At 38.8% G+C, this 16,768-nt stretch overlaps 1 protein-coding gene across 1 annotated transcript in view; it reads left to right on the forward strand.

Moving 5' to 3' along the window:
* Positions 1–94: 94 nt before the first annotated feature.
* LOC104275108 (RNA-binding protein 33-like) overlaps positions 95–16,768 on the forward strand; it is a gene marked incomplete at its 3' end in the record, with an annotated part of 54,323 nt that continues 37,649 nt past the window's right edge. Inside the window, 7 exon segments of the mRNA XM_009870963.1 lie at positions 95–144; positions 4,544–4,638; positions 5,448–5,526; positions 10,025–10,073; positions 11,903–11,979; positions 14,075–14,375; positions 15,497–15,607. Coding sequence (XP_009869265.1) covers positions 95–144; positions 4,544–4,638; positions 5,448–5,526; positions 10,025–10,073; positions 11,903–11,979; positions 14,075–14,375; positions 15,497–15,607 — 762 coding nt within the window.

The following is a 16,768-nucleotide window of genomic DNA, read 5'->3' on the forward strand; positions in this document are numbered from 1 at the left end:
GCTGATTCGCCTCCTACGCTTGTGAGACTTGATTGTGTAGCTTAGGCCTTCTATTTTACATAGAAAAATGGTTAGTGAAAGTTGTATTGAGAGGATGTCCACAGAGTTAGAAACTAACATGGACATAGCCAAAGAGGAAACAAGGTTTGTATTTTGTGAGTGTGGATGGTCTGTTGTTATTAAGGAGGAGAAAAAAAATTACAGTTCTGGGCGTGTATCATAAAACCAAAAAATAAGCAGTATAGAACAGCTTATAGCACTGCTGGTGCTACACCAGGGTATGTATAAAGCAAATAGGAACCTTTTACTGCGAGTATTTGGCTGTCTTTGTGTTTATTCTGCCTCACAGCTGGGCAGAGCCCTGTGAGGCAAGCTGGTCTAACAAAACAGCCAGTGTGTGCTAGTCTCTGCAGCATCCTGCAACTTCTCTGTCACTTTGATAATTGCAATTTTCTTAGAGCTGCCGCAGAAGATCCAAGTGGTGGATTATTTCTTTTATTTTTGTCTATAGCTGGCCTTTGTGCTTCCATATTCAATTAGTGTTTTTTTTGATATCTGATTTTTTTTTTTTCTTCTTCTAGTGCTGCCTGGGAGTTAGAGAGGGGGCTTAGTGTGTTTAATGATCGCCTGTCAGGATCTTCCAGTTGATAGCCAGCTCTCGCACACGTGTCTGGGTGAGCTTTGCTGTGAGAGCCTTGAATTGAAACGAGGAGCCGCAGCCGTTGCATTGCGTGTCTTAGCAACAGTTAACAACATGTACAACTACTTTTCTAGGCCGCACTGATACTGCTGAAGAAATAGAAAACCTCTTCCAACTCCTGCAGTGGATGTTTTCCTGCCTAAAAATCTTATCCTCATGGATTCTCCCTGTGGTGAGTTGACCTTGGCTGGATGCCAGGTGCCCACCAAAGCTGCTCTGTCGCTCCCAAACCTCATCTGTATAGGGGAGAGAAAATATAACGGAACTCTCGTGGGCTGAGATGAGGACAAGGAGGAGATCACTCAACGGTTACCATCACAGGCAAAAAATGACTCAAATCGTGGAAATTAGTTTAATTTATTAATAAGTCAAATCAGCGTAATGAGATATAAAACCAAATCTTAAAACACCCCTCCATTCTTCTCAGGCTTAACTTTACTCCAGGTTTCTCTACCTCCTCCCTGCCGGCAGCACAGGGGAATGGAGAATGGCAGGTTGCAGTCAGTTCATCATATGTTGTTTGTGCAGCTTATTCCTCCCAAGAGGAAGGGAGGACTCCTCACTCTTTGCCCCTGCTCCAGTGCAGTGTCCCTCCTATAGGGGAGGGACCTTCATGAACTTCTGCAACGTGAGTCTTTCCCATGGGATGGAGTTCTTGATGAACTGAGTGTGGGCCCCTTCCAGAGGATGCAGTCCTTCAGGAGCAGACTGCTCCAGCATGGTTCTCTCGTGGGGTCACAAGTCCTGCCAGCAAACCTGCTCTGGTGTCGGCTCTTCTCTTTGCAGGTCCATGGGTCCTGCCAGGAGCCTCGTCCAGTGTGGGCTTTGCATGGGGTCACAGCTTCCTTTGGGCATCTCTCTGCTCTGGTGTGGGGTCCTCTGTGGGCTGCAGGAGGACAGCCTCCCTCACCACTATTTTGTTCCTCCTTATAATATTCTCTTTACAAGTGCACAGGTGGTTTCAAGGTGGCTCTTGAGAAAACACTACTTAAACTTCATGTGGATTATAGACAATGTTCACTTTAAACAAAAAGTTGGGAAGGGAGTTGTTCCTTTGCAGTATCTGTTCTGTGAAGTTTGTTAAATATTAAAGAAAGCTTAAGTTCTTGTATGTTAAAAGAAGATCTTATTTAATCTTTTGTGGTCTAGATTTACTTACACATGTAGCCTAGAGCTCAGTCTTAGTTTAATGTCGTGAAATACAGTCTTCACACGGGCTGCAGGGGAATCTCTGCTCTGGCACCTGGAGCACTTCCTCCCCCTCCTTCTTCACTGACTTTGGTGTCTGCAGAGTTGTTTCTCTCACATATTCTCACTCCTCTCTTCTGACTGCTGCAGTGCAGTTTTTTCCCCCTCCTTCTTAAATATATTACCACAGGGGTGTTAACCACTATTGCTGATGGACTTGGCCTTGGCCAGCAGGGTGGAGCTGCCTGGCCTTGGCTCTGTCGGCCATAGGGGAAGCTTACCGCAGCTTCTCACAGAAGCAACCGCTGTGGCCCCCTCTGCTACCAAAACATTGCCATACAAATACAATACGCTATTCCCCCCCCTTTTTCTTCTGTCATCACCTCCCACACAGTAGTACTGAGAATTATATATTAAAAATAAAAAAATCTTTGGCTGTTGCTCTCAGTGGTTTTGTGCTCTGCTAATGCTGAGCATTCTGCTTTCTGTATAAGTTAATGTTTTACAGGCACTTAACCGCGCTTGCTACAAACATTGACTTAGAGTTTCTCAAGGGGAAACACTAATAAATGTTATGCTGATTGTTATTCACTGGTATTTTCCAGTGTTATTGCTGGGACAGTTAGAAGAAAAAGGAAAACGTGTATTTACAGAAATGGGGGAAAAAATGATGCCTCACTGAGGTTTGTTAGGTATTGCATTGTAGTGCAGTTGTAAGGCCTGTGTCCGTTGCAGTGCTTGCTATTTCACAAATGATGAAGCTGGCAATGAATGCTATTTGTAGACACAGCTGTTAGGACCTCCTTTGCTAAAGGAGAGCAACAAGGTGCTTTGGGCTCTGACAACACTTAATGTCAAAAAGGCATAATTTATAACGCTCATTATCTGTGTCAGCTGTCACAGAACAAATAATCATAAAAAAGAAAAACTGGCTCTGTCCGTCTCGCAGATCTTTTTATTGTAAGTATGTGATGATGCGGGGAGAGAAGAGAGGAGGACAGGGAGCTCGTGGGGACGTATGTGTAACAGTTCTTAGAAGCTGTGGTCTCACAGGGTGGCCTGTCATTTTCTAGGTTTTTACCTGCATCCTGCTGGAGGGGACTTGTGAAAAGGGCTTTGTATGGATGTAATTCAGCTTCAGATTTTGGTAGGAGTTGCTCATAAATAAGAAGTTAGGAGGGGTTGGAAGAGCTAGAATGTGGAGATTCATGATGCTGGATGAGTGGAGGTCCAGGTCTACACTAGCAATTTGGACCCTCTCCTGGTATTGTTTCTTCACTGGCAATAATACTGATTGAAACATTTATGGCTGTGAAACTTGACTATCTGGACTGGAAAAGTACTATAAATTATACTGAAAAGTGTTTCTTTTTGCTGTAGAGAGATCTCAACAGAGAGAAAGGGTTTGGCACATAGCTTTTTATTGTCTAGGTTTAAACCTGGCTGCTGTGAAGGTCCATCTGTGTAAGAACTGTGTGCTAAAGAGCTAAGATCTTGTCTCCAAGTGGTGTTGCTTTATGGTGCAGCCCTCTGTAGTTCTAAAAGCGATGCCTGGCATGAAAAAATACTGTATCTTGCAAGCAAGCAGGCATAGCTTAAAAAGAAGTTACTGTCTTCCCGATGGTGGTTGTTGCCTTGGAACTGTGTTAGTCAATATGTGGACACTTGTAATTTGAGTCACTGCAAAACCAATCACATTACCTTAAAAAAACCACATTTGGAGGTGGTTACGTGAGGTTGGTGAATTACTGCAGTCCAGCTGTAAGAACAGTGGCAATGCAGGATATTTATGTCCTTAAACAGAGCACCAAGATAATCACTTCAGCATGATTTTAAATGACCATAAGGAGAGCAAGGTGGCATTTTTTTTTTTCCCCAGAGACCACAAAATTGGATAATTTAGTATTGAAGAGGAAGATAGTAAACACTTGTGTATCTGTCTGGCATTCCCCTGGGGGTGAAATAGCAATTGGAATAGGAGGAGGTTGCAGTATGTGCATGTGTCAAACAACTGTTTGTTTCAGTGGTGTTGGCCTGTGTAAATTAGTTTAAATATAAAAAAATAAAATACAAGAAGTAGCTGTAGGGAATATTCAGGGGAACCTGATAGTAAGATTGAATTTATTTTTTATTTTTTTTTTTTACTTTTTTAAAACAGAGTTGCACACTTGTGATGCACTGGAATTCATACTGAGCAGTTTTATTTTCATAACTATTTATGATTGAAGTTTCTGGCTTGAAAGCTCTTGATTTAGTGACACTGCAAGAAATGAATATCCTCTAGTGTTTTTTTTTTTCTTTTAAACTTCTGTTGGTCACAAACACCTGTTTTTTTGTTGTATGAAGTAAGAAGTGAATAGGTGTGTAGTTGCATGTGGGGAATGTTCACTGAAGGGTACTGGGTTGAGTTTGAAGAGCTTGAAGACAGATTTGGTCTTGAAGGTTCATAAAAAGCCCCAAGCAAATAGTTTATCTTTGGCATTGTATATGGTCAAAGAATTCATTGCAAATAGAGTCAGGAGAATGACTGAATATATGGCATCTTGGTGTTCAGCAGTTCAGGTTGGAAGGACTGGTACAACCTCCTGTATGTTGCAGACCATTAAACTGTGTTGAGCATAACTTTTATTTGTCCACTTGTTTGACTCTTATAAGAGTCATTAAAATGTGTGAAAATCACAAGTTTCGGGTGTGTATTCTCTGTTGGGCTGTAGCCAAGGATTGGGAGAGTGAGGGTTGTGTTTCTGAAGGTACGTGCTTCCAGTTTACAGATTATGAAACATCTGAATGCCTGAACAAGAGCAAAGGAGCTTTGCAGTTCTTTTGCAGATAAATCAAAGATTTGATGCTTTTAAATAGCAAAATTGTTACTTGCAAATTAAGCTATGTGAGAATAATTTGTGATTTGGTAGGCTAAAGTGAGGGTTCTTCTGGATAGGTATATATTGAGCTCCAGTGTTATGGAATGAATGTGTGTGCTTAGGTACATGGTGTCACCTGCTGCAATGACTTCTGGTGTTTTTAATGCCCCAGTTGAGATAATTGATAGTGTATTACACCTGACTTCCCTCTTCTGTTTTGGGTTGCTGGTACTGTCTTGCCTTCAGCTGACCTGAGGTTTACTCCTGTTTTCAAAGTGCTTTTGCAGGCTCATGGTGGGTAGATGAGCTTGAGGCCCCCAGGGCATGCAGAGATTTGACAGTTACGGTTCCTTTCATCTTGGTTGTACCTCAGTTTCATGCATTTCTGGGAAGCTCCTGTCTTTGGAATCACCTTTGTTTGCAAAATTTTCCAGTGACTTATCTCGTGCTCTGTCTCTTTTCCTAGGGTCATCCTCACCTCAATAGTGACAACAGGGAAATATAGTATATTGTAGGGTTTTTTATTATTGAAGCCTCTTGCTATATATCTGTTTTCCTCATGTTAAAACCAAAAGTAGAAAAAGCTATTTTTGCATCTTCAAAAAACAAGACAACTTCCACCGAATCCCATGTAAGTGGTTGCTTCAGAAACCTTTAATTTCACTAAGAATTATTTAACATTGTCACCTTCTCTACAGATGATGACTTTGATCAATTTGATAAGCCTGGTGCAGAGAGGTCTTGGAGAAGAAGAGCTGGAGATGACGACTGGGACAGGTAGGCAGAATATTTTCACGTTCAATTTCTGTATGTTGAGTTACGTTGTTGTGTTTTATATTGGAACAGTTAGAGGATTTAGATACTAATGAAGATGTTGGTGGTTATGCGTGTGTCAGCCAATGCTAGATTGTGCCAAACATACTTGCCTTGAGGAATACAGAGAGCACTATGAAAAGATACCGTTTAAAATTGGATAAATCAAAAGTATTTGTGATGTGTAAGTAACTGCAATTAATGTCCTGCTTTTCCTCTTTAAATATTTAATAGATCTCAGTGGTTTAAATATTAAGTTTTGTTAGTACTTGAATTTGCCCCACTTCGTGGTGGATGGTTTTGTTTTGTTTTAAACTAGATATTTAAGTTCTTATCCTCGAAGTCCTACTTCTGTTTTACAATAAGAAGAGTAATGGAGCTTAGGTATGGGCTCCTATTGAAAAATATGACTGTTGTAAAGATTTAAAAGTATGTGTCAATTTAGTTTAGGGGAGAATAAGAGTGTGTTCTTTTACTCGAAGGCCCTCTAGCTTAGAAATCAAGGTACTAGCTGGACTTGTCTAATCTTTCTGGGAGAAAACTTATTCACTTTTTAAAAAAAATGATTATGCCCTTTTATCAGTAGACAGACTTGCTCAGACTTTGTCAGTGGTTTTCACTGTAAAAAGTGGGAAAAAATGTTCCAAATAGATGTTTGTCTGTTCTAATAATCATTCAAACAATTGTCATAAACAAATTTCCAGTAGTTTTCCACTGAGCTAAGCCCTTAGCATAAATGTACAGTAGCTGATTCACTCTAATTCCGGAGGGCTTAGTTTCCTCCTCTGTGCTTTTCTCCTAGGTTAATTGGGTAGCTTTTGTTGCTCTGGGAGGCGAGTAAGAGGAAGTAAGGACAATAGCTTTAGTGCACAGGGTATTCCGGTGTTCGCTGGTGTGAGGGCTGTCTGCTCCCTGCCATGCCAGCACAGCTGTTTGTGAGTTGGGTGGTGAGCTGCATCAAGGAACTCATCTGGTTTGAGAGTGTAATTAAAACCACTTGTTCAGGCGGCGTCACTGGACTGTGCTGCCTCCCCACCTCCTCTCTGGGTAGTCAGAGGTACTGAAGCCAATGTTACAGGCAAAATGCTTTGGTTTAGAATGTTTTCCTGATCTTTTTGCCTTTGCTGACTTCATGGTGTGAATAGGTGGGCTCTTAGATGCTGGCTTCTCAGATTTGTTTTAGCCGTCCTACTCTTAGTCACTTCACAAAACTTGGAAGAGTCAAACTGCTGTTGTATGTTGGAAGTTGAAAGCTTATTGCTAATGGTAAACTCCCTGTGGCAAAGTTATTTTTATAGGACTTGAGAAAGTTTATACGGTATTTTCACTAACCTGAGATTTTGAAGCACACAATAATTCAGTATTAGAAGTTCTTGTTCATGTATTTGTTATTAGCTGCATATAGTTTAAGATAGATTGTATTGTTTATTGTTCAGTGAAATTGTAAGAGAAGTGGTTTCAGGTGCAGTGCTGGAGATTACAGAGTTTCATCTTGCTGATCATTCCAGAAAATGTGGAGGTTTTTTATAACTGTATCTAGTAAAATATTACTTGCTTGTGTTGGAAATTCTATTATTATATTTTATTACTATTTTATTATTATTTTTAGATTGCCAAGATATCTTTGGAAATGTTAAGTTCTGTGGATGTCTGGGCAGTTACAAATGTTGTAGATGCATGTGTTGTTGCCTAATGCAATTGCTTTAAGTTTTTTTGAACTACTGGCCTCTTTCAGTATAGGACATGCTTTCTTGAAGATTGAAAAAAAGACGGAATGAATACAGTAGACCTGGGTGGTTTTAGTCCTCCGTGCTTTGTTATGCAACCTAAATCACTTTTTCTGTGGGGAGAGTGAAAGGGTTATGCTGTTAGTCACATATCTTGATCAACCATCAACTCTTGCTGTGTTGCTACTTCACTGAGTCCCATCCCCCAGCCATTTAAATCCATTTTGAATTTACAGCTCTCCTTCCTTTCTCAAACACCGGAGGGTGATAACTGCGAGTTGGAAAGCCCCTGTGATTTGGGAGTACAAGTGTAACATTGTTCTTGGAGAATTTTTCCCATTACATTTTTTTACAAATTCTTTTCCTGAAACACTTGTGTCCTTGCTACTACTCATGTTTAATGAGGCATGCTCATGAAATTGGAGGCCAGAAAGGGCCAGTCAGACATCTTTATCACAGGCTGTTAATTTATCCATTTATAAGTAGCCCAAAAGTTGAGTTTGGGAAAAACCATGCAGTTCTGGTGCTGTCCTGAGAGATGACAGGGATGATTTAGTAGTTGACTTTTGCTGAAATTTGCTTATGCTGACTCTTTTCTTAGATTGTTCATTTCTCTACACTGACAGAAGACTTTCCACCTTTTATTTTCTGTGTTACTATTATTTTCTCCATTTGGTGAGCTGGATTTATTCAGTGGGGGGCAGGTTGAGTATTGAGAGTTGAGGAACAGAAGGAAACGGGTCTGTCTCTTGTAAGAACATGGAACTTGGGTTATCTTAACTCTAATTTCCTAGAATTGTGGGTTTGGAAAGACCGTTGTGTCCTGATTATAGTGAGGATGAGTTGCCTTTGGAACTGTTACAACTGTGTACTTTTATTCCAATGTAATTTATTTTATGTAGCGTTGTGTGGTATCCGATTACAATGGTTCGTTTTGGTCTGTTTCTCAGCTAGCATGTGATCTTACAGTCCTGGTTTTATTTTTTCTTTAGTAACAATTACTTTTATTGACCAGATGTTTAACACTTTTTTTTAAAAGAATTGCATCAAAGGTACTTTTTTTTAGTAAGGTGTTAAATAGCCCTGACTCTTTAGGTACTTAATTTAGTATTTTTCTGTATTTTCCTTTCCTTTTTGACCTGAATTTCTTACCACCTGAACTTGCTTGTAGTCTTCTCTATTACAACGCATGCACCTGCTGTCTTTTGGAATTTCTCTAGTGCAGTTGTATAAAAGCTCTCGGGTGGACAATAGTTTCAGGAAGTATTTTCAAACCTTTTGGTGCATTTGTGAGATTACTGGGAGGTGAAGAGATTAGTGGCTTTTTCCTCCTTCAGTTTTGGCTCTAAATTCTTCTGAAACCCTTTATGTAGAGTTTTCTGTCTTGGAAATAAAGAGCTTGCTCTTTGGAATGTAGTGTATGTCTTATATCCCAATTTCTGTTTAATATTGCAGTGAGCACAAAGCAATTGTTATTTGTTAATGTTCAGTCGTTCCTGGAACTGCCTGAGATCAGTAACTATGGACAAATACTGTGCGCTGATGATAACGTCTCATTAGGACTGGTTTGGAATGTCATCTATTCTCTTCTAGCCCACAAGATTTTTGTTCCCCTCCTCCTGCATTATATGTGCAGTAACCAGCTCTGAAAGAGTTGTATCCGTCTGCAAAAAGAACTTTTAGCACTGATTTACGTCTTGGGATTGACTTCCTCAGTTTCAAGTGTTTCCTATGTAGCAATAAGGAGCTCTTATACATATTCCCATTATGTTTGCATAGCCAGTTCTCACTTCAGGGTATTTAATTTTTATGAGGTATCTAAGCATAGGGTTTTTTTTTGTTGTGGTTTTTTTTTAAGGCATACAGGTAGAAATAGGTTTGCATTCTTGAATTACAGCTCATATTTCAAATCACTCAGGACATACGTGTTCTAATATGGGCATTTGTCAGTAATAAGCATTTATTATAGAAGAGGGAAATTGTTTATTTCTATCAGTAGATAAATCTTTCACTGAAGGAAGAATGAGATTAAGCAGGTGTCCTAAAGTTTAACTAATCTGGACTGTAGTTCTTTGTGTTGCATCCTGTTTATGGGACAGATGCTGTGTGTTGTGAGCCAGCTATTTTTATGCTTCCCGAATTCTTAGCCACACTTAACCAAGATAGTGAAACACGCATTTGATTTTGTCATCTTACAAAAGTCTGTTTGACATTCAACTTGAGGAGGAATAAATAAAATATTTATGAAAAAACTCGGCCTAAGTGGCTCCTTAGATCTCTGGCCTCCCAGTGCCTCCTTACTGATGTGCACCGTGGGCCACATGTGGGCCTGTAGACTGAGTCTGGCCCACAGGATATTCCTGTCTTGTTTCTTCGCTGAGGAGGTGGGAAATAGCAGTTGGGACAGTATGCTTAAACAGCCTTGACCTGAAGGATCTACTGGGTTTTGAATGCCTGCGCTTTGCCTGGCTTTATGTGTGTTTTATAGTTAGAGGGCTATGGAAAGGAGAGCATATGAAAGAGAGGTGACTGCGCAACAGCAGTTTTCGTGACATATATGATCTATTGTCTTATTGAAAAAATCTCTTTTTTCCAACTTGCTGAATGCTAAAAGGCAAGCTTTTTGCATACTCGGTAACAATTCTCTTCAAGTTGCTTTTAAAGGTGTATACCTTATGTGGCGTTTGTTTCTGTTTTATAAGGTTTAGCTTCTTAAATTTGTTAATGTTTTCCAGTGAACTTGATGATGACTTGCTTGGAGAGGATTTGCTAACTGGCAAAAAGGTAAGAGATATGCATTGAAGTGAATTGTTTAAGATACTAAAATGTGAATGTTGTTAATTTTACCCACTTACGTTGTTTGATGAGGGCTTTCATGTATTTTACAATCACTTTCTCAAAGCCTGACAGCCACAGGTACCTGAGATCTTCCTGGTTGCCAGGAAGAGTTCTGTTTCTTTTTGTGAAGTACCTTCAGTGTGGCTTTTTGAAATACAACCTCTAGAAAAATTAGTTTTTTTCTGGGTAGTATTTCTTTTCATAACACGTGGTTTAAAAAGGAGTTGGTTTGCAAAATCAGTTTGTCTGTAGCTCATTGATTTAACAGTTAAATAAAGGCAAACAAAAAAACCACAATTATGCCTCCCAAATGCTGATTAGCATTCTGGAAAATGCACTTCACCTGCCAATTTCCTGTCTATTAGAAGTTACTCATCAAAATACCAGATAGTACATTAAAAATGCCAATCAGTGGTGTCTTAAAGATCCACTCAGGGCACACAATCCACTACTATGTCTGATTTCCCCTTATACAGTGAGGCAAGGATGTGGGAGTGGCCAACGTGGGAGGACATAAACAAGTGCCCCCATGTCTGCTACAGAGTCCTCATTCGAATACCTATTTCCAAAACTGAACTTTATCATAAGAACTAAATGTGTGTTTGGATTTGCCAGGTATCTGCAGAAGATAGAGCTTCTGTTTGGGTAATCGAAGCTGGCTAGTCACCTCTTTCTCTAATTTATCTGCTAAATGAATTCTTTTAGAAAATAGATTTTAAAGTGTTAACTGGAGATTAATAGGTTTGTTAAGAAACTCAGATCTAGTAAAAGTTGAGTTTTAGTTGCTCTTAATCACCCTCTAAATGTAGGAAATCAGCGTCTTGAAATTATTCTGTAAGTAATCACTATTAAAGATAAGTTCTTTTGTCTCATGTACTGTTTAAAAAATAAAATTTCAAGAGGGTAGAGATTGCAGGTATGTGTTATGCAGCTGTCAGAACTATAAGCAGTTAACATTGCATACATCTTTGTAGTTGAAGTGTGAATTGATAAAGCTCCTTACCTTAAAAAAATTATCTATGAGTACTAACCAATATTAGATTTCTCCAATGTATTGTTTTGTTTTTGTTTTCCCTGAGCTGTTTATGCTAAACTTGATTCTACTTAATTTTGTTTCACTACTTTTTATGTGTAACCTCCTGTCCCTATTACTTCAGGGGATGGAAATAATGTGGCTGAGCAAAACTGCAGTTATCTCTTCATAGTAGGCAATTTTTAAAAAGCAAACAAAAGAGAAGGTATGATAGACAAATGAGGAGGAGATCAGAAAAGGCCCAATATTTTTTTTCTATATTTTTTCTTCACTTACAGACTAATTATGGTTTTTGTTTTTCTTCATACCATCATATCCTTTCCTCCAGTCTCCTGAGTATCTCTGCTATTTAGAACCTGCAGTAATTTGGTATATTTTCTTGGCTTGCCTAATGCATCAAGGCCACAAGGCAGTGTACTAAAACTGGTGTATTTTATTCCTGGTGTTTCTTAAGTGAGTTTTCATTTTTGGCTGTATTTGGGAATGCGTTAGTGAAAAGCATTGATAGGCAGATTTGAGTTTTGCAAATTTCTGTAAGACTGTTAAACGTTACAGATTTGTTGTCTTGTGTATTTTTCCTTGTATTTTTTAGGTCTATTCATTGAATAGATGTTCTTAGTCTGGGATGCATTCTTCATTAAAAATATTTAGTGTTCAGAAGTTTCAGTAGTTTGAGTACCTAATTAGTTAAAATTTTATATCCTTTTTTATGCTGATGATTGATTTTTTTTCTGAAACCTAGAATCAGTCAGACTTATCAGATGAAGAATTGAATGATGATCTTCTGCAAAGTGACAATGAAGAGGAACAAGAATTTTGGTATCTCTTTTCTAAATCTTATGTTTTGGATAACTTAAAGCTAGTAATTACTACAACTACTGTTAACTAGTAACTACTAAACTGAAGTTATTGGTATATTTGAAATACTCTTGCTTTTTGCCTAGCTACTTACTTAATGTATATATCCTTAATGTGTATATGAAGTGCTCAGTAGCATTGCTAGGATTTCAGTAAAATGATTTTTTTTTTTGCTTATTTTCTTTATTTGAATGTAGTAAGGTTAGCTGAAATCTATAAAAAGCTTATAAAGAAGCATCTGTCATCTCGTGTGCATTTAGAATTATTTATATGCACTTACAGAGCTCTTGTTCTTCCTTCTCCTGTAAAGTCCTTTTTTTCCATTGTATCTTACCTCCTAAGACCCTGAGGTGGAGAGCTTTGTAGTTTGTAAGGCATGATTTGTGCTTTAAATATTTCTGTACAATTACACAGCAGAAAAATTTGCACATTGTTTGTAGGCTTGAGCAGGTACTTCCAAAGGAGTTTCTTGAGGATCCTGCCCTGTAAATGAGCTGTGGTGATACAGCTCCACAGCTGCATTATGGGTGTCACAAGGCAAAAAGTGTGTCTTGACATTTTTACTTGTCAAGCTGGACTGCAGGGGGAAGGAAGATGCTTGTGATGCAGAAGTGGTGCAGTGCCACTGCTGCTTTTAAGGGCCTGTGTGTGTTCCTAGCTTTTCCTTTGCTTATTGCATGCTGTGCAGGTGTGTCATCTGAAGGGGTATGAGTATAGACATATATATAATGTTGCTCTGAGATCACCCTTCTAACCTTGGCTGGAGTTAGGGTAAGGAGTCCTGTCTCTGCGTGGCCCTGGTGAGGGTGTGGTGAGATACCTCAGACCATCAAGCTCCCCACTGGCTGCTGCTTTCCACCCTGCAAGTGTGAGGGTTGGACTGTTCTTTCAAAGTGGGGAATCTGAGCTACAGCCCTTGCTGTTCCATCTCTGGATTTCCTCCTTAAAAAAAAATGGCTGTATGACTGCACAGGTCATGAGAAAGTATCGCAAGTGTGATAGTATTTCTTAGTAGAAACGGGCTTCTGTGGACGAGTATTGCATTTTTAGCAGTTCTGCTGCCAGAGAGTTGAGAGCCTTGCTCCACTCCTTTCCCCCTCCCTCTATTTCCATTCGACTCGTTTATGCCTCTATAGTTGGGAGGATAATGATAATCCTGCATAATGTCTTTGTTTTAGTGTTAAATCGTCTCTGTCTTATAGACGCAAATAGCACAAAGCTGCCTGGATCTTTCTCCCCCAAACATAGGAAAGTACTGAGCAGTAGGAATATAATTCAAAAACAAACAAAAATCCAACAAAACTCCTTTGTTTTCCATGTACCCGGAGCCCTCAAATCAGAAAGAGCTTTTTGCCCTGCTTTTCTAACTATTCTACAGTTGTTTAGTTGCTCTTTTATGTGTTCATGGCAATAGCTATTGTAAACAGTAAATGCTGAGGTTTGCTTTCCCTCCAGATTATAAATTTGCCAGTTTTTTTGATTGTTTTATTCAGTGTCTGTGCCAATGCTGTTACTGAGTTAGAATAAATCTTAGGCATTTAAATGACAGTTCTTGATTATATATTTTTAATTATTTTAAATAGAATATTAAATGTGTCATAAAAATGTAGGCTTGAATTCAAGAACCTGTGATTATATGCTTCATTCTGTGATAGTCAAGATGGAACAATATTAATACATTTAATAAAAAATATTTACTAGCATATTGTGAAAGACTGAGAAAACAGATGCAGTTATAGTATTTTTGTGTATTTTTTTGTTAGTCTTGGAATTAAAATTGAATCCAACCTGCTTTGGTTACCAAGCAGGACCTTTGCCAGTTTGGCCTGCTAAACCATCTGGTTGGTTTGATTGCCCTGGTCAAATAGCCTGCAGCTGGTGATAAGCTGCAGTACAGTGTGCATTGTGACAGTATGGCATGGAGTCAAATAGTGTGCGAGGTGTAATTTTGTCCATCAACTTAGAGAAATTGTGTTTGTTGGCTTTGTTTTACTAAATCTTTGAGTAGTTGACCATCATGCTTCTACCTCTGATTTTTTTTCTGCCCGTACCATAGTCCTCAAGGTGTCACAGTTAGCCTCAATGCTACCTCGGGCATGCTTACATCCTACGAACTCTCCGGGACCATCAGTGATCCATCAGTAGAACACGAGTCTGAGTATGACCAAGGGGAAGATGAAATTGTTTATGACAAATCTGAAGCACCTGAGGTATATGCTTCGGAGTATGCAGAGGAGGGACATTATGAAGGCAATGATCCCGAACTGACAGAAGACCAAATAGAATATGGGGAAGAGCCTGGAGAAGAAGATGAAGTGCTAGACCTTGAAATTAATGAACCCCTAGATGAATTTCCAGTGAGTTTCTTTCTATTGTATCTTCAAAGATAACATTGCTTCACATGCATAGGGTTTTAGACTGATTTGAAATCTGTTTACCTCCCTAGGGAGGAGGGGAAATTAGACCTATTATCACTGTCTGCCAGTTTCTTTATCTAGGCTGTGACAAAGTTTGTGTTGACAGCTTGTTTGGGGGTAGGTAATGCTCCTTTGTCATGCTGCAAGGCGGTTGAGAATCATGACCTTGAGGATTGTATCCTTAAGGAAGAAAACAGCTTTGTGTGGTGGAGATACACTGCCAATTGTTAGAAGTACTTAATGCAAAAGCTTTTATCCAGGCTTTAGACAAGATCTGATAAAGTCCTTCGAAGGTGAAAAGATTATTGACCTGCTAAAGACATCTTTAAGGTGCTAATATCCCAAAGTGATTGATGTCCTGCTCGTTCATCCTTTTTGTAACTGAGAACTGTCTAAACCTGAATAAAGAGATTGGAGGTTAGTTCAGAAAATGTCATCTGTGTAATTCAATGTAATTTAAGCAGTGTCTTAGAGAACATGCGCTGTCTTTAATTGCTAGTGAAATGATTTAATTGTAATTAAAACTATGTGATCAGTGAGGTGTTTTGAAAACAAGCAAGCTTGCTTAAGAAATATTTTGCTCCCATTTTATGTTTGTAATTGTTCAGAATTGACCCTGCTTATATGTAAGTGCTTGCAGAATGTTTTAAGAACGTTTACATTTTTGGTGGGATAAAATCCAGTGTAAATGCCTATGTGCTATAGATGCACGTTTCCTTTTGTAAGGTGGTGCTGCAGTGTTTGCTTCCTGAATTTGTAATCATAGGGTGTAGAATACAGAAGTAAATGGGTCAAACAGTAGTAGATGGGATCTTTATGATGATATTGCTGGGATCTCGGTGAAAACTGCTTTGGTTATTTTTTTGACGACAATAGTGTCAGTATTAAAAGCCTTACTAAGTACACCTTGTATGGTATGTCACTTAAAATTGACAGTTCTGATACTGAACTTCTCTTCCAGTTCTGGAAAAAGTAACAATGCATACAGACTCCATCTCTCACCGAGTTTGGGGTTCTGTAAATTTGGCCTGTTTTTTCATGTTAATGTGTTACTGCTTTAGGATGAAGATTACATGCAATCATATAATGAGCAAGGAATGGAAGAACAAGAAGAATATACAGCTGATGAGGAGCTGGAAGAATCCCGGACAATGACAAATGAATCAGAAGAGGTATGTAGAGAATTGAGTTTGTAGAATTGTCCATAACTTTTGGGTAAGAAAGGATGCAGCTTTGCCAATGTTGAATTATTGGTGGAATTAATCTTTGCATAAGATGAATTGTGATAGCATCTATATTGTTAGATACGTTAGATCCCCTCTCCTTGTGATGAAAATCATAAGGGAGAGCTCAAAAATGTCCATATTTAATCTTAGCTTTGACATTAGAAACTTCAGTGATTCTTTTGGATAGGAGAATGACAGCAGCACTACCTCGCTGCCTGTTAAATCCCTGCTTGCTGTGGTGCCTCCAGATGGATAATTTGCTGCTGTTGAAAGTGTAGATACAGTTCCTGGATATCCCACTTTGAGGAGAATCGTGAGCATGGAAGGTTCTGTATGTTAGAAAGGCAAAGGTCAGGTTGTTTGTTCTTTTGAAAGTTGTCTTGGGACTGAAATGCCTGTGAAATTTATCCTAATTCTTTGATTAGGAAAAAGGACAAGTTCGTTTGCAAGAGGAAAGCTTCTGCCATAAACCATCAAGTATATGTTCACTGGTTATAAGCTGGAACAGTGGTGTCATACCTCTTATTAATTTGCAGCAAGTTTTTGATGTGGGATTTTTTTCCTTTCCCCACCAGGAATCTGCTTTAGTATTACTTTTATTCCAGTTCTTAATTAAATAGGATTGAATGGATTACCTGCTGAGAAGTGTAGTCAGAGTATATTCCCTCTTTGGAGCTTTAACTCATCAGGAAATGAATTCCTCAAAGACACAGCAGCATTATTCTATGAAGTTCTAAAAAATGGGTGTGCTGTGATAATCTGGTTTTATCAAACTTATTAAAATAAAGCAACATTCTTTGGTAGATGGAGAGATGGGTTAAAAGGGGCCACCTGCATTGTTTAGGCTTCCTATTGCAAGCATGGCGTTTTACACAAAATAGAACTTGACATACAGAATTTCCTACTTCCAAAGTATTAAATCTGCCCTTCCAAAGAACTGTAAAAATACTTTTTATTCATTCATTGGATTCTATACACTTTCGTTCTGGTGTTTTAAAAGCAGACTGATGCATTTGTGCTATCTGCAGCCACAGTCTGTATAAGACGATGAAAGCACTGCACGTTGTGTAAAACGAAGTACTTACCTAAGATTCACTGTCAAACCTA

The sequence above is a fragment of the Apaloderma vittatum genome, unplaced genomic scaffold (genome assembly GCF_000703405.1).
Source record: "Apaloderma vittatum isolate BGI_N311 unplaced genomic scaffold, ASM70340v1 scaffold18546, whole genome shotgun sequence".
NCBI lineage: Eukaryota > Metazoa > Chordata > Aves > Trogoniformes > Trogonidae > Apaloderma > Apaloderma vittatum.